Consider the following 17,546-nt stretch of genomic DNA (forward strand, 5'->3'; position numbering starts at 1 on the left):
AACAACGGTAATAGGTCAACCTAGATGTCCTTTTCCTTCCTCTCTAAGGATATTAACTAACTGTACATGTAATTACTAATGTACAATGTATATTATAAAGTATAATTCATAGAATACAAAGAACTATGAGTTAATTACATTAATGAACATCTATAAGGAACGTTGAGAGGATTCCCTGACATAAGAGCCTGGGGAAGAGAGACTAGCACATGTGGCTCCTAGGATGTCACCTCCCCAGAGCTCAGCCATGCAGGTGCTGCTGTAGCTCTCCCCCGACTCCCTCCACCCAATCCCATCTTCTTGTGGGGAATCTGGCCGCCCTATTGGCTGTCTCGTACCTTTGAACTGCCTGCTCTGTGACATCATTCTCCCCCTAGACCTACGGCCACCTGCTAGAATCTTGGGGTTTCCATGGAGTTGTGTGTAAATAAATTTGGATCATCGCAAGTGACCAGTGTGACCAGCGACCTTCATACTGGACACACCGCTCTTTGACGGCAGCCACTCAGACTTCCTCTGGTATCGTCTCCTCATCTCTTGGATCTGCGGTTGATGCTTCCTCTTCTTGTCTCGCCATGTCAGGCAAGGAAACTAACTTTTTAAGTGTTCCGTTATGTATTTTTGCCCCTAAATTTGGTAGTAGATTCTAATGTAGCAGAGAATAATGGGAGGAAAGTATTCAAGTAAACCTGGGGACCTAATTTAAGTTTTGACTTTGACATTATGAGCTATAGGACTTTGGACAAGTCGTTGACTCTCTCACAAACTCTGTTTTCTCTCATCTCTCACATCAGGATATTACAACTGTGGTTCCTTCTGCTCCTTTTCTTTTCTAATATTGAATCTTAAAGGGCACCCAGGTAGAAATGAAATCAGAGACTTCTTGAGGGTGTTTCCACAGAAACAGAGAGAAATCTAGGTGATGCAGGAAGTTAGCAGTATATCCCCAAAGGTTTCATCTGTAATGGTCTCCCTCCACTGAAATTTCAACTGTAGTATTTTAAATTTAGTGCTGTTCAAAAGGCAATATGCCCATGTTTGGAGTTATCTACCTAAATGAGGTGAAAAAAAAAAAAGTAGGAAGAGACAATGGAGAGTACTGGGCTATAGGGGGACTAGTCTTCAAAGGTCAGGAAGTTGAGGATTGTTTTCATCAGCACAGGCCAACAGGAACCAAGAGGGAGGATAAAATAGAAGAATGAGGAGGAGAGCGAGGAGGAGCTCTCCAGGAAAAAGAGGTGGTTTGGCATGAAATGCTGAAGGAACCAAAGATTTTCAATTGCAGCAGGAAGAGCACAGAGTGAAATGTGCTCAGAGCAGGGCGAAGCACAGGTGACTTCAGCAAACGCTCACATTCATAGCCGAGGAAGGCCAGTGAGGCAGAACAGGGCATCGCCAGGCAAAGCAGCTTCTCAGACTCAGACTCGCTTGTTTGCTTTTTTCTCTTGCCTCTCTGAACACGGACGGCACCTGAGAGTTTGAATATAAACATTTCAGAGATCTTTTAGAAATGACACTTCCTATAATCCAGAAATTGATAAAGTGCTTATCCAGACGGCTGGAGGCAACAGAATTTCTAGTGTTTTATTTCATTCTCATTTTTTTTTTTTAAGATTTTATTTTTTTCCTTTTTCTCCCCAAAGCCCCCCAGTACATAGTTGTATATTCTTCATTGTGGGTCCTTCTAGTTGTGGCATGTGGGATGCTGCCTGAGCGTGGTTTCATGAGCAGTGTGATGTCCGCGCCCAGGATTCCAACCAACGAAACACTGGGCCGCCTGCAGCGGAGCGCGCGAACTTGACCACTCGGCCACGGGGCCAGCCCCTTCATTCTCATTTTTTAACTATGTAGATGTTTTGCCCATTAAAAATAAAACATAAGTTTCTAACAAATAATATCCTCTAACTTGAATCAGAAGGATTAATTCCTGTGTGTGATACGTAGGTTCCAAGTCAAGGCTGCTTTTCATCTTTATAAACATTTTCTTCCCGACACAGAGCGCGCACTGAGAAACGGCCACCATCTCTTTCTAGATCTAAGCTGCCCGAGAAGAAAAAGCAAAACTCAAGTGCCCCATCTCTGACTCCACATTTATCTCAGACAATTTTGTGGCATCCTTCCGGTTTTCCTACATTTAAATTTTTAAAAGTTGGATTCTAGCGATGACGGTGTTTTTAGTCTTTGGGGATGACCCCTTCCTGGATCTTGAAGGTGATAATAATTGAGGTTTTAGGATAAATAGAAAAACCTTCCTGATACCTTTTAAGTACTCTCTTCTGCATCTATGTGGTTATACTAATTGAAGTATGGATTTCTAGTAGGCTTAACTAGCTGTTCCTTGCGGCTCATGGTCAGAGAAATAAGAACGAGCACAACAACGGAATTCCTTTACACTTAGGATGTTGCTCTCTGCTTTGTACCAGTTTTCACTGAAATATCTGTCTGCTTATATTGTGGCCAGCTATACATTCACATTGATAGCATTTTGATGCCTTTTAGGCCACTTTTACTGATCGACTCTGTCTGCACGTACTGGCTAGGAATTCATTCAAAATCACCTTCTTCTCGGGCTGGTTTTGGTAAATAGTATTCACTACAATGGAGCCGGCAATATTCACTTTCATGACAAAGCGTATATGATACAGAACTACATTTATCAGTAAACTGATTCTGCTTTGTTGCTTGCTGCATACCGCAGTTTTTATGAATATCTATATGGTTCTTTTTACTTCCTTGATAAATGTTTTCCATGATTTTTCACAGAACTTATCATGTCTTCCTCCAGATAACAGATATGTCCTATATGAATTCATGTATGAATTACTATTATTGTTGTTGCTGTTGTTATTGTAACTACAGATGAGTAACCTGAAGCTCAGGGAGATTAAATTACTGTTTTCTTTCAAAAAGCACTTCTTGGGATGCACACCCTCAGGCAATCCTGTGGAGGTAGGATCAGAAACCAGGCTTGAAGAGGGTAAGAGTGACCCTTTACACCTACCACCCGGACTGACTACTGGGTGAACTCTAGGGAACAGCACGTGAACTGCACGAGCAAACAGACCCTGAAGAAGACAGTGCTAACAGCTGCACTGTTTTCTAAGGGACCAAGAAAACGCCTTATTAGGAGGTCTCCTTCTCCCGGGTTCTGGTAGTGGAACAGTCAGAGCAGAGTCCTGGCAAGAAGTCAGGAGACTTAGGCTCTGTGACCTGGTGATGATGCTGCCATAATGGGAGAATCGGACCACTCCTGCTGACCTCTCTGAGCCTCAGTTTCCTCACTCGTACCAGGAGAATGTCAGAACAGAGCATCTCTGAGGACGTTCTGGTTTCAAGTGCTTCAATGCTAGCAAAGAGTAGACGAGTCAGGACTAGGGGAGGCTCAAGGGAAGGATGGGCAGGGAGAAGGGGGCTTCCAGCCTAGAGAACAAGGTGTGACCCACACCACATGGGGCTTCTGCACATCTCTGCCGCAGCTGGGAGCACAGGCAGTTACACAGAAAGGAACAAACTCCTCCCGCCCTTACAACCACCATAAAGGCGTGGGTGTTCGCTATCTCAGTGAGCACTGGGATGAGAGGCTTCCTCATGCAGCAACCTTGAGATGATGCTGCTCCTCAGACATTGTCAGAGTTGATCAGTCTCACTGAGTTTTTCTTCACCCTCTTGTTCCCTACAGAAAATTTCCAGAATCCATCCTTACTTGGAACTCCCAACTCCCTGCAGCTCTCTCTTCCTGTGGTGAGCGATGCAGCTTCCCTAGCAGGAAGTGTCTGCAATTTCTCCAGAGTCTCTGCTCCAGCCGTCAGTTCAGGATGGCTACTGCCATCAGCCTCGGGCACCTCTTCCCAGCCACTCATGGGCAGCGCCTACCTTTACCAACATTCTAGCACAACCACGCTGTCTGGAGTGACTGGCCAGAGCCAGAGCTCCAACTCAGCTGCTTCCTATCCGGGTCTCTTTGAGTGGGGTGTCCCAGGAAGCACTGCACAGGAGTCCTCTTCACTCGGAGACTGCACTCTGACTGTCACTGGCCACGACACAGCGGTTTCTTCCATGTCTATGGCAGCACAGTACGACAGAACTTCAGGTGCCAATAACCCGGTCCCACTGTATCCATCACTTTCCACCAGCCTTGTTCAGGGAACACCATCTCAGGTTCCAAATCAGGGACACAGCCTGTCACTTCCCTACCAGGAAGGAAGCCAGGTGTACTACTATGGTCACGGCACACTGGGGCCTCTGCTGTCTGGAGAACTTGGCCCCTGCCTGCAGTCCTACGGCTCTGTGTCCTACACAGGAGCTGGGGCCTCTGCTCCTCAACCAGAAATGGTGTTGGTACTAAAGGAGATTCAGCCCACACATGTCCTTCCACCAGCCTCCACCTCTGGGGTCTACTACGCTGCGTCTGCTCCAGCCATCCCACAAACCAGATTTCAAGGTGAGTACAAACAGCAAGAAGGCAGAGAAAGGAGGTCTGCATCCAAAATCAGGGTCAAATCTGCAGCCGGGAAGCGGTGAGGCCACAGACAGGTAGAACTGAAGTCCTGAGACATGAGTGAACACTACCCTCGCTCAGTGCTGCCCATTTGAGACTCGACATAAGAACACCTCATACAGGGGGGCAGGGGGGACATTGTAATGCTCATCCATGCTACATGGCTGAGAACCCCAAGAGCACACCAAGGGACCCCATACCTCTCACCACCCCAGCTGCTAAGTGCCCTACTCCACCACATACAAATGGACTCCCTCTGCCGATTTACGGGTTAGTCTCCTGGGAAGGCCTGTCAGAACTATCACTATGATAGAGACACGCAAACTTTCCCTCGCTTTGTTCACTCATACCAGGAATAAGACCCTCTGTCCCGAGACGCTGTCAAAATTCAGCAGGCTAGGAATCTGTCCTTGCTCATATATTCCATCGGAAAGAGCTCCGCTCCCTCTCCTCGTCCACAGTGTGACGTGTTCTCATTCTCTCGGGAAAATGGACAGCATCAAAAAGACTCTATAGGAGAATGTTAGGACTTGTGAAATGTCTCATAGTATAAAACTCTCTTTTACTTTTTACTGCTCCTATGACAACCCTATGAAATAGAAAGAAAGCCAAGGGACAATGACATCCAATGATCACCAGTAAGAACCAGAACACTCGCCTCTTACCTCCTAGCACAGGGAGCTGTCCATGATCCTTAAGAGCCAGGAGAAATGCCTTGCCCATCGGGGGAAGGGACGTGGTTGCTGCACTGGTGTCTAGGGGGGAACATCTCACCCACCAAGGACTCACTTCATCCTTGCTTCCTTTGTAGTGGTGGAAACGTCCCTGGGGATGGAGACTTCCCTGGGGCTGCAACCGCCAAGCCAGAAAATTTACCTACAGCAAGCTCCAGAATTCCCCAAATCCTGCAGTAGCAGAAATACCCAGATGCTGCAGAGTGACCCACCAGCTGAGCTTGGGGACATGTCACTGACAGCTCCAGACAAGACTTCTAACAGTGACCTCCTGGCACTGTCTCCAAATCCAAAGAACTGGGATGAGTTTAACACCAAACTTGCAAAGCCCCTGGATCCCGACCAGATCCCAATACAAAACCAAGAGCCTCTACTACAGCCTTTAGAAATTCCTGATATTCTCCAGCTCCTGGCCTGCATCGATCCCCTCGGGCCAGAGGACCACCCTGCTTCCGAAAACGCTGATCTGGGAAAGAGTAGCCTGAGTCTTGAGGGCCAAGGGACACTGGAAAACGGGACCGAGGCTAGCGGTGGCTTTGCAGACATCGCTACACTGATGGAGGATGGTCACCTTCCCCAACTATTCGACCCCTTGAAAGACCTTGATCAACCCCAAGGCCCCGAGCTGATCCAAGCCAAAGAGACAGGAGCCATCGAGTCCATCCAGCTGCAGGAAAAGTCGAGCGGCAGAAAGGCTGCCTCCGATAACACCAGGAAGAACAAACATCAGGCCTCTGAGCCTCTCGATGGTGCTCCCAAGGCCAAAATCCAGCCAAAGGACCCGGAGTGCCTGTCAGGGCGAGAAGGGCTTATTTGCAATGCTGCAGCCAGTGACAGGGCTCCTGAGAACGAGGCCGAGCACTCCAACAGCAAACCTCAGAAAGCTGCACCCAGCAGGATCAGTACAACTAAGACCCATGGGCAGGAAAGGACCAAGAGGACCAGAGGAAACAACCCCAAGAAAGCCGGAGAGAGTCGGCAGTCAGGGACTGAAGTCAGGGTGGAAGAGAAGCCAAAGATGCCCAAGATGAAGCGGAGGAAGAATCAACCCGAGCTGAGCCAAGAAACCTTTAAGCGGCCTCGAACCAGCCTCGGCCAGCACATGCTGGAGTCGGTGCAGGTGTTTCATGCTCTGGGGAGGAAGAGTGAGAAGAACACCGGGCCCTCTTCCTCCCGGGCCCTGGGAACCTCCAGCAACCCCAAACACCCCCAGCCCTGCCCAGCTATCAAACCGTGGCTGGATAAACCACTGGAGGGTCAGTGTCCTGAGGAAACTCAAGTCAAAGCCCAGAAAGCAGAGAGCAGTGCTGAAAAGGAGTGTCCACCTCCATCCCGGGACGAGCTGCCACCTCCTGGGAAGGTCAGGTTGGTACCTTTGCCTTTTCTGTCCGTGGACAAGCCTCCAGCTCGACCTGTTCCTCGGAGGCCACAGGCTCTGGCCTCACATCGGCCTGCTGTGGCAGACCCTGCCCGGCCTGCTTCCACCAACTCAGCTCAACCAACTGCAGTCAATTCCACCCACCCAGCTCCTGCATCTTTGACAGGTCCTGCCAGACCAGCTCGGCCAATTTCCACCAACCCCGCTCGACCAGGTTGGACCAACCCCACCCGGCCTAGCGGCCCTCAGTGTCCTGCTTCAAGGCCTGCACCTTACAGAACAGCATCTTGCACTTCTCTCCAGCAGGAGCCCGTTCCCACTGCTGTGCCCATGCTCCAGGCCCCGCCCAAGCCTCCCGCCCAGTATCTACTGGAGGATTTTAGCAAGCAACCAATTCCATGGAGGAAACCCGACATTCCAGGGCCAGTGATGTCAGAGCCCATCACACAGGAACAGAGGCCAGAGCGGGAGGCCATGAAGAGGCAGGCTCAACAGGAGCGTGAGAAGGCTGCCAAGTACACCTCTTGGGGGAAAGTGCAGTTTTTCATTGAGAGGGAAAAAGAAATGGAAATTTCTCGATACTATGGCTACGCGATATAAGGCTGCTAGGGCTCTTGGTGCCCCTTTGGGGACCAGTTGTTTTTCTAGAGATAGATAGATAGATAGATAGATTTCTCTTATTTATTTTGATATATTTAAAAACTTAGTAAGACAGTAAATAAAGTACTAGAATGAATAGATGAGTAATAAAGAAGCCTTCTCTGTTTGGAAATGCTGTTAACTGTGTTTTTTCTGTGATGGGGGTGGGAGGGAAGCCAATTCTTCAGGAGAAAAAAAAAGTGAAGTTGGACAGGAGAATGAGGGAAAAGGGAGACGAACTGACGAAAGAGGCCATAATTGGGTGCAGGGCTGGGGAGGCCAAAAGGGGAGAGATTTGAGGGGTTTATAAAAAGAAGCAGGAGTCGTGAATGACAGAAGTCAGAAGCAGGGCCTGAGGGGAGCGTTAAAAGAGTAAAATTGGAATAGAGTTGAAGACGGCAGCCGATGAGTCTAGGTTGACCAGGAGAAATGTAAAAAGTCTCTCAGGGAGGCTGGTCTTATGGCTCACGACCACCACATCGGTGTTTTGGAAAACAAGAGATTCAGGACACCTTCCAAAAGGCTTGGGTCACTTCATCCATGAATGACTACGGCTGGGGACGGTCAGTATAAATCAAAGGGGAATCTACGGGATGAATGGCCAGGGCTGAGTTACCTTGGGGGCAGCTGATAACAGGAGCCTCCCCATGGGAGCTGCTGCAGCAGGACAGGGCAGGCAGAGAAATTTCCTCAACTTCTGTGCACCAGGCCCACGAGCCCACTACTTCAGTTAACCTTTGCAACCACACGCAAGGGCAGGGTCACTAAGCCGCTTTACTACTGACGTTCCGCAGTGGGCTGCAGTCACACTGCCTGCGGAGGAGCAAGGCCTCAACTTGAGACCTGCATGCCAGCAGTGCTCAGTATTTGCTAATGTCTGTTGGCGACCAAGCTGGCTTTCAGAGCACAGCATCCAGACGTTACTGGTGGATGAGACCAAACTTCTGGAGCGGGGCCTAAACTTTTTTTTAGATGTACTTCATTCTATTTCCCCTCTGTACAGACTATGTCGTTTTCCCACCCAAGGTCCAATTGCCATACATCGTCCTACACATCTGCCCCTTACCCCTTTCCACCTCCTCCCCCGCTTTCCCCTCTGGTATCTATGTGTTTGTTTATCTTCCACATATGAGAGAAGTATTAGGTATATGTCTTTCTCCATCTGACCCATTTCACTTAGCGTAACACCCTCAGGGTTCACTCATGTTGCTGCAAATGGCAAGATTTCATGCTTTTGATAACTGAGTAGGATTCCATTGTATATATACCACATCTTCTTTATCCATTCATCTCTCAGTGGGCCCTTAGGAGGTTGTTTCCAAGTCTTGGCTATTGTGAATAATGATGCAACGAACATATGGGCGCATCTATCTTTGCCAATTAGTGTTTCCACGTCCTTTCGATAAACACCTACAAGTGGAATAGCTGGGTCATATGGTAGTCTTATTTTTAATTTTTTCAGGAATCTGCATTCTCTGTTCCATAGTGGCTGTACCAATTTACATTCTGACCAGCACTATATGAGGGTTCCCTTTGCTCCACACCCTTCCAACACTTGCTATTTCTTGTTTTTCTAATAATAGCCATTCTGACGGGCGGGAGGTGGTAGCTCATTTTGGTTTTGAATGCCCTTTCCTAAAAATTAGTCATGTTTCATACCTTTTCATGAGCCTGCTGGCCACTTGTATATTTGCCTCAGAAAAGCGTCTGTTCATAAGTATTGACTTGAGAGACCTGCCAGGTCCTCCTGAATCCACCTGGCCTGTCGCCACCTTTTCTAAACATCACTGTCCTCCAAACCACATGAGAAAAATCTGCCGGAAGCGTCTGTCACACTGCAGGAGAGTGGTGGGTGTGCCTGTGCACTGGGTCGCGGCTCCACCCGCACAGGACTTGTGTGCCCAAGGGTCCAGAGTCACCCCCTGGGAAGTCTTGTGGGGCACCTGGAGGGGCTGAGCAGGGGAAGCGTGGGGGACAGGAGGCATACAAGGGAATGCAGTGGTTGGAGGGGAGTGATGTGAACAGTAAATAATTACCGTGGGAAAATTGGTAATTTACATTTCTAAAATTATTTTTATTGAGATATAATTCACATACCAGAAAACTCAACCTTTTGAAACTCTAAATTCAGTGGCATTTAGTACATTCACAAGCTCAGGCAACCACCAGCATTATCAAACCCATCACATTTTCATCACCCCTAAAAGAAACCCTCTTAACCATTAGAGGCTGCTCCTCACTCCCTCCTCTCTCCAGACCCGGCAACCACTCATCTGCTTTCTATCTTTACGGACTTGCCTTTTCTGGACATTTCACACATCTGAAATATACCACAATACGTGACCTTTGTGTCTGGCTTCTTTCACTTAGCAGAATGTTTTTCAACGTCCATCCACGTTGTAGTGTGTGTCAGTCTTTCATTCCTTTGTATGACTGCATAACGGAGCCACCACACTTGTTTATGCTTTCCTCAGTTCATGGACATTTGTGTTGTTTCTGCTGGTCATTTACATTTAATGAGAGCTTATATTGTGTCACGAAGCACCACGAAGTCACTCACCCCATTTCGCCCATAAGGAGACAGGCTTGGAGAGTGTCAAGAACTGGCCCAAGGTGAAGAGGCAGCAACTGGGGCAGCTGGGGTTTCAACTCAGGCAGGCAGACCTCAGAGGTAATAGATTCACAGGAGAGAACGTGAGAAAGGTACAAAAGGGGATTCAATGGAAATTCACCATTCTCCCCAAGTTCCCCGGCCACCCATTTCCCTCCTCCCTTAGACACATTTACTTTTGCCACGCTGCGGATCCTTCCAGAGAGATGATTTACACTCCAACGTGGAAGTATCACAGTTTACTCACTAATGTGTCCACTGATTTGAAATATCATTTTTATGCTACACCAAATTCTTACATGTGTTGGAATTACTATTTTCAGAGTTGGCCTGACTTTTTTGCTTACCTCGAATATTTGGCATTTCTCTAGAATTCATTTTCTCTTCTTATAGAATTTTTAAAATTTCCTCCTTCTCTTATTTCTCTGAAGACATTATCCATTGTGTTCATTCACTCTTGTATTATTTGTAATGTCATCTTCAGATAGGACAAACTACCTGGTTTCTTCAAAAAGCTAAGTTATTGAGAAAAAAAGAAACAAAGAGAAAGAAAGTGGAGAGAGACATGGAAGGAGAACCCATAGATTAAATCAGACATCCGAGACCTAACAATCAAACGCCAAGTGTGGCCCTAACTTAGACCTAACTCAAACTCTTCAAAACAATTTCTATGACATTTAGGAGACAACTGCGAATTTGAGCGCTGACTGGATATTTAATAATAAACCAGGATATTAAGGAACAAAAGTCTGACATTTTAAATGTATATATCAAAGATGAACAGGTGAAAGTATATGATATTGGGGATCTGCTTAAAAAACTATGGAATAGGGCGAAACAGGGAGGGGTAGAGAGGAGACACGACAGCCATCAGCTGATAAATATTCAAGCTGAAGGAGTTCATGGCTGGTCCACGAACACCACACCATTATGTCTGCTCCTGTAAATGCTTAAAATTTGTGTTAATTGTTAAAACAGGACGACACTGTAGAAGACTTTTTGGCGCTTTCTCAAAGGTTAAACGTAGAACTTCCACACGATCCAACATCTCTACTCCCACCTATACATCCAAAAGAATTCAAAGCAGGGATTTGAACCAATGTTTGTACACAATGCTCACAGCAGCATGACGCATAAGGGCCAAAAGGTAGAAACAACCCAAGTGTCCATCAACAGACGAATGGATACACAAAATGTGGTATGTACACACAATGGAATGCTATTCAGCCCTAAGAAGGAATAACATTTTGTTACATGCTGCAACATGGATGAACCTAGAAAACATTATTTTCAGTGAAATAAGCCAGATACCGAAGGAAAAATATGTCGGATTCCGCTAACATGAGGCACCTAGAATAGGCAAATTCACGGAGACGTGAAGTAGAATAGAGGTCACCAGGGGCTGGGGGAGGGGAAATGGGGCTGTTATTTTTTCATGGTGACAGAGCTTTTGTTGAGGATGATGAAAACCGTTTGCTTACAGGCAGTGGTGACAGCTGCACAACATCATGAGTGCACTTAATGCCACTGAATTGTACACTTATGAATGGTTAAAATGATAAATATTGCTTACGTACATTTTACTACAGTAAAAAAAAAAAAAAAAAACAAGGAATACCTGAGTTCAAGTTTCAATTCTTCCTTTTCTGGGCCTCAGTTTCACCTTCTGTGAAGTGAGTCACTGTCACCGTCTATGCTCCGGGCTCAGTGCAGAGGAAGCACTCAGGAGGGGACGTTAGTACCACTCCCACTTCATCAGCAAAGGCCTGCTGTGCGGATTCACTGCCTTAACGTGTGTGCACGCACTTTTTAAATGGCAGCTGCTGTACAGGCCTACCTCACTGTACTGTGCTTCGCTCTACCGTGCTTCACAGACGCCGCATTTCTTACAAGACCCCCATCAGCAACACGATTACAACTTGCTGAAGGCTCAGATGATGGTTCATATTTTTAAGCAATAAGGTATTATTTACTTAAGCTATGTATGATGTCCCTTTAGATATAATACTATTGCAAACTTAACAGACTATGGTATCGTGTACACATAACTTCTACATGCACTGGGAAACCAAATCATTAGTCTGACTCGCTTTATTGCGATATTCACTTTATTCAGTGACCTGGAACAGAACCTGTGATATCTGTGAGGTAGGCCTGTACAAATGTTAACAGACATTAGGTGTTATTGTTTCCCAAGGCTGTGGAACTGCCTAGAAGAAGGATAATTCTTTCCCACTGATAATGCCACACAGGCCAACAGAACATATGTGTTTCTCTATTATATCCAAAGATATTAGGAAACGAAAGCATAAAACTTAGAGAACTGTCTTCTATCAGGATACTTACACGTGCTCTGACAACTGCCCAAAATAAGTACTGAAGATACCATGGATACTCCATTCTTTTCTTTAGGCTACTACTGTTCTTACTAGAAGTTCACTTTACTTTGAAAATACAGAACAGGGGGGCCGTCCCCGTGGCGTAGTGGTTAAGCTTAGTGGGCTCTGCTTCGGTGGCCTCAGTTCACGAATTCAGATCTAAGGCACGGACCCACACCACTCGTCAGCCACGCTGTAGCACTGACCCACATACAAAACAGACGAAGACTGGCACAGATGTTAGCTCAGGGCTCATCTTCCTCAAGCAAAAGAAGAGGAAGCGCGGCAACGTATGTTATCTCAGGGAGAAATCTTTCCTCAGCAAAAATATATGTATGTATTTTTTATAATATATACTTTATAAATATACATAGAACATGGAAGTTCATACAATTTCTTAAGCACATACAGAGGTTACTGCCAAATATTATACTTCAATTCACATCTTTACTCTCTTTTTCAGGTAGCAATTAGAAAAGTGTAATTAAGGAAAGCACTTGGTTCCCTTTTTGAAATACTACCCATGAGAGAAGGCCAGGATTACAACTACTGAATTACTATGCTTATTATACCATAAGAATGAAGACGGTTCCTTTCAATTAAGGGTTCCATTTACCTCTGGTTTGTATTAGTGGGGAGTGTGTGTTACATCAATAATCAGTCCAAGTTCTTCACTCTGCTCTCAGATTTTGCTGGAAACAGCCAAGGGGTAAAAACATTCTTCTAGAACAAGATTCTTTTCCAAACTCTGTCAGAGAGAATGAAATAAGAAACAGCAAATGTCTGCTTCAAATCCTTTCTTATACTGTCATTCATTCAAGCCCTATGATGCTAACATACACTGTGATTCAGAGGAAAGTTTCCACCCTTCTGGAAGTTACAAGCTAGATTACAATCTTTTCCCCCAGAGATTAGAGGGAAGAAAATAAGCTCACTTCTAGAGATTTACTTCTGTATTTGTGTCACGGGGGTACCTAACCAGACTGTAAACTCCCAGAAGGCAGGGACCACATCAGTGTTGTCCACCACTGTACCTCCAGCTCCAAGCGGAGTGCCTATGAGTAGGCACTTATAAATACTCCTAGAATATCTAAATAAATGAAGGATGGCTCTTATTGCTAAATATTCTTTTATGTATTTATCTTATTTATGTACTCTGTTCCACTGATCTGTGGTTACTCAAGGGCCAGCAACACATCTTTTAAAAAACTGACAGAGGTGGTCGGCCTGGTGGCGTAGTGCTTAAGTTCACCAGCTCTACTTCGGTGGCCCGGGGTTTGCAGTTTGGGATCCAGGGTGTGGACCCAGCACCGCTCATCAAGCCGCACTGTGGCAGCATCCCACACAAAACAGAGGAAGACTGGCAGAGACGTTAGCTCAGGGCCACTGTTCCTCATAAAAAAAATTAAAAGTAAAAAACTAATAGACTCATTTGTAGAGCAGTTTTAGCTTCATAGTAAAACGGAGCAGAAAGTAAAGAGTTCTCACTTTAACCATCTCTCCTTCACCCTACACAGCCTTTCCCACCATCACCATTCCATACCAGTGTGCTCCATTTGTTGTAATCAATGAAGCAACACTGACACATCATTATCAAAGTCCATAGCTCACATCACGGGTCACTCTGTGTTGTATAATCTATGGGCTTTAGCCAATGTACAATGACATGTATTTACCCCTAGAGTATCAGACAGATTAGCTTCACCACCCGAAAAATCCCCTGTGCTCCAGCAACACTTCTAGTATGGCTTAACATTTGGTAGGGCTAGGCAACCCTTGTCTACCTTCTTCCTTTTCGGAATTTTCCTGGTGATGTAAGTTTCTTTTGCTATACGAGCTTTAGAATCAGATGATATGAGATGATGTTAAATTTATAAATTAACTTGGGCAGATCTGACAGATCTACGATGCTGAGTCTTCCACCGAACATTGTGAAAGGTTTGAAGACTGTATTAATTACAACAAAGCGTACAATCTCTCCTGTCAGTTTCTTCCAGACTTGGAGCTGGAGGATCATTACCATCTCCAGCTATCTGAACAACAGCCAACCTGAGGTAACTCATTTAGTCACAAACCGCTTAGGAAGCCTTCCTTGATTAACCCTGTCTGTTGTCATTTCCCCCTCCTTTCCATTCCTAGGCATTTCTGCTGTGGCATTTCTGTGACACATCATTTGCCACTTGACAGTCCACTGTGCCTGACACTCGACTGCCAAGTACTGAGGCAGCTTTGCCTTGGGTGACTTCCCTCAAACACCCAGGACACCTTGTCCCATTCCACTGCCACGCAGGGGTCATTCATCTCCCTACCTCTACTGCGTGAACAGGGACTGCACTGGGAGTGGCCCTGCAGCTTCGCAATCCCCTTGATGGCGCCGTAAACAGTCCCAACACTGAAGAGAACACCTTGTGCACACAGAACTAGAAGAGGCTTCCTATAACCACGTCACACAGGAAAGATGTTGGCTGTGCGGAGGAAAGGAGACTGAAGAGTCTTCCTGCTTCTCCCTGCTGATGTCCTTGCAGAAAAGGGGCTGAGCAGGGACCCGGGGGAACCTCAGGATCCCCTTGCAGAGACCGTGGAGCAGGGACCGAGGAGTGAGGACAATCGCGGAGAGGAGGAGGAATATAGGAGGAAATTCACAGGCACCGCCAATGCGGGTGGGGGTGGGCCGTCAGTTCACTCATTCAACAAAGACTGGAAAGTAGTTATGATGTGTCCAGGACCATGTTTGGTGTTGCCAGATGTGAATCAGAACTATTTGCTTATCTTTAAGAACTCACTAATGTTTAAGTCCAGAGATGCAGAAGAATTGACAGAGTAGGTGAAAACCCACTCCTGACCTACGAGACACAAATTAAATAAATCCCCAGTAGTCAAAGTGGGCTCTCCCTGACACTAATCCACGCTGTGCCGGGCAGGGTGATGAGACGTGGAATCTCTTTCTCACCTTTTTCATGTCAGTCAAATGCCTTCCCCACCTATTCCTTTCTTCCTTCAAAGAAAAACACAGTTTTTCAGAGTTTCCATGCTGAAATCCTGACCTTGCTGATCCGGGGCATTTTTGTGGTTGTGAGGATGGGATGGGAGGGGTTTTACTGGCATTTAGTGGCTGACGGGCATGGGTATAACACATCTTGCCAAATTCAGAACACTCCCACAAGTGGGTCTCACACCTGGATGACTTTTCAAAGTCTTATTCAACATCCATAGAGGTGAAAAACTGTTCACAAGTATCTAAGCCTTAGAACCTAACTTCATTTCACACATAAACACAAAGGGTTTCTTTGCAGTTTTCACGGACATTGAATGTCCAGCATAGAAACCATCTTATCATCCTAGTGAAGACTGTACCTTGTTTTCTTTGGAAATCTACTTAGCGCAGCTCACAATCATTGAAACTCCTGCCACTAAGGCAACATACCCACCCAGATCAGTGAGCATGGGCAGCTTTGGCATTCATGGTGCAAGCAACTGACAATTCCTTTATTTTTAGTGAAGCCATGCCCAAACATTGACATATGGAAATGTAAACACATATTACTCTATTCTAAATTACTTTATTTTATTTCTCCTTTATTTTATAGTTAGAGCATTACACTGATTTTTTCCCTTAAACTTAAGTGTGGAAGCACGTTGTGTATATATATGAATTTCACTTCAGGAGAGTAAAGGGGATATTACAAAATATTACTATAAAAAGGGGAAATGGAGTCAGATAGGGTGGGAATCAGACTTCTGCACGGTGAATTCAGATTTCTGAAAGAATACTGAATTAACTTTTCTTATCTTTTTGATAGGAACTTTGAGAACAAGGACACAAGTCCTAGCTATCCGCTGTCCAACTGGGAGACAGTCTTTCCACCTATTAATACACTTTCTGTGAGCCAAATGTGACATTAGACTGTCTCCCTGCGCACAACGGGGCTCCTTGAAAACGGAATTCACAGCCCACTCAGCAGGTCCCCTCTGCTCTCTGCTTGGCATCTTGCTGCTCCCCTTCTTCAGCCCCACCTAGTAACCACCTGTTCTCCCCTTCTTCCTGTTCCCCATCTTGAAAAGATGCAAGGCAACCAAACAGAGCAAAGGTCTCCACAAACAAGGCCTAAGACCACAGACGGCCAGCCCTTCTCTAGCCCTGATAAGCCAGCCCAGTCCTGAATGCTAAGGTTCATCGATACTCACATGCTGACGGAAATCGTTTAGATTCAGTTCTTTCACTTCACGGTTTATTTTTAGTTCTCATACAACTGAAGTCATCAAATTCATTACGTGCGGACCTTCAAATTCATATTTTAAAAGAAAATCAGATGGGAAAGGGGCTGTGAACTTCACTTAGTGCTAGGAGTTACAGTGAAAAGTAATCTTTCAGCTGACCTCTGCAGGATGAGGGAGAACTCACCGAGGTCAACCCAGTGAATCTGAAGCACAGACAGTGAGGGCAAAAGGGGCACAAGACCCGGCCGAAGAAGCAGAGAGGATTCTAGACCAGGCAGACTCTTCAAGGCCAGGGTCAAGAGTTCGTTTTCACTCTGAAAACAACGTTTTTGAGTGATGTTTCTGAGCAATGTTCCAACTTGCATATTAAAAAGATTTCCTGCGTGAAGAATGCATTGGAAGGAAACGACAGTGGATACACGCACACTAGTCAGGACCTACATGCAAAAGAACAGGCACATTCCGTATGAGGATGCTGAGGGAAGTCGGGGGACAGGTTCCAAGATATTCAGGAGGTCAAATGAAAGGGACTTCATGAGGTATGAGCTGGACGAAAGGAAGGTCTCAAGGAATAAAAACGAGCTCACTGCACACAAGAGCAAAGTCTCACAATTAATCGTTTGAACGTGCAGAGGAAGAGCTCTCAGATGAGACCCGGTAGGCAGCTACTGCTGCCCTTCGTGATTCCCGGCAACGACACAATCCAACATTTTCCGCAGACAGTTCAGCGGTTGCGGAGGCCTTCTTCACTCAAACCTGGTTCTCATCACTCACATTTTCCGTGCCCAAACAACACAGTTTGAGGAACTGAGCGGGACTCAGTTTCGATATTTAAGTACCGTCCCCAGCACTGACAGACCATCCTAGAAAGCAGTCCCTCTGCACTTGACCCGAGCAATGGCCAGAGCCTCGCTTTTAAAAGCACGGGGAGAAATCAGAACATCTCATACCGTCCGTTTCAGCCACTGTACGCGGAGCAGCCAGACGGTCAATGCCTCCGAGAAAGGGGCGGAGGGGCCAAGCACGCGGCCTCAACAGTGACAGGCAGAGACCCCAGTGGACGAGACCCAGACCCAGGAGCCGAGAGGCG

At 46.2% G+C, this 17,546-nt stretch overlaps 2 protein-coding genes and 1 long non-coding RNA gene across 9 annotated transcripts in view; 1 reads left to right on the top strand and 2 right to left on the bottom strand.

Moving 5' to 3' along the window:
* MTHFD2 (methylenetetrahydrofolate dehydrogenase (NADP+ dependent) 2, methenyltetrahydrofolate cyclohydrolase) overlaps window positions 1–17,546 on the bottom strand; it is an 86,855-nt gene that overhangs the window by 46,963 nt on the left and 22,346 nt on the right. For 3 of the 7 annotated variants that reach the window (XM_070511937.1, XM_070511934.1, XM_070511939.1), the window contains 3 exons: window positions 12,855–12,986; window positions 10,208–10,375; window positions 9,810–9,913 (listed from right to left, as the gene is read on the bottom strand). The exons of 1 other annotated variant lie outside the window; for it this stretch is intronic. In XM_070511937.1, the coding sequence (XP_070368038.1) occupies window positions 9,810–9,823 (14 nt within the window). In that variant the 5' untranslated portion in view covers window positions 9,824–9,913; window positions 10,208–10,375; window positions 12,855–12,986. Of the gene's footprint in view, window positions 1–9,809; window positions 9,914–10,207; window positions 10,376–11,478; window positions 11,627–12,854; window positions 12,987–17,546 lie in introns of all 7 variants that reach the window. 3 more of the 7 variants (XM_070511940.1, XM_070511935.1, XM_070511938.1) reach the window with 2 other exon arrangements.
* On the top strand, window positions 435–7,352 carry LOC123286406 (uncharacterized protein C2orf78-like; the record flags this gene model as incomplete). Its single annotated transcript, XM_070512766.1, has 3 exons — window positions 435–582; window positions 3,680–4,441; window positions 5,310–7,352. Coding segments are annotated over 3 exons (2,811 nt in total), but the record flags the coding sequence as incomplete, so codon positions are not given.
* LOC139045500 (uncharacterized) lies at window positions 14,948–16,778 on the bottom strand. The gene is made up of 3 exons (XR_011503924.1): window positions 16,641–16,778; window positions 16,424–16,518; window positions 14,948–15,081 (listed from the first exon to the last, which is right to left on the bottom strand). It is a non-coding gene; the product is annotated as an uncharacterized lncRNA (long non-coding RNA).

This window comes from Equus asinus, chromosome 6, assembly GCF_041296235.1.
Source record: "Equus asinus isolate D_3611 breed Donkey chromosome 6, EquAss-T2T_v2, whole genome shotgun sequence".
NCBI classification, from domain to species: domain Eukaryota; kingdom Metazoa; phylum Chordata; class Mammalia; order Perissodactyla; family Equidae; genus Equus; species Equus asinus.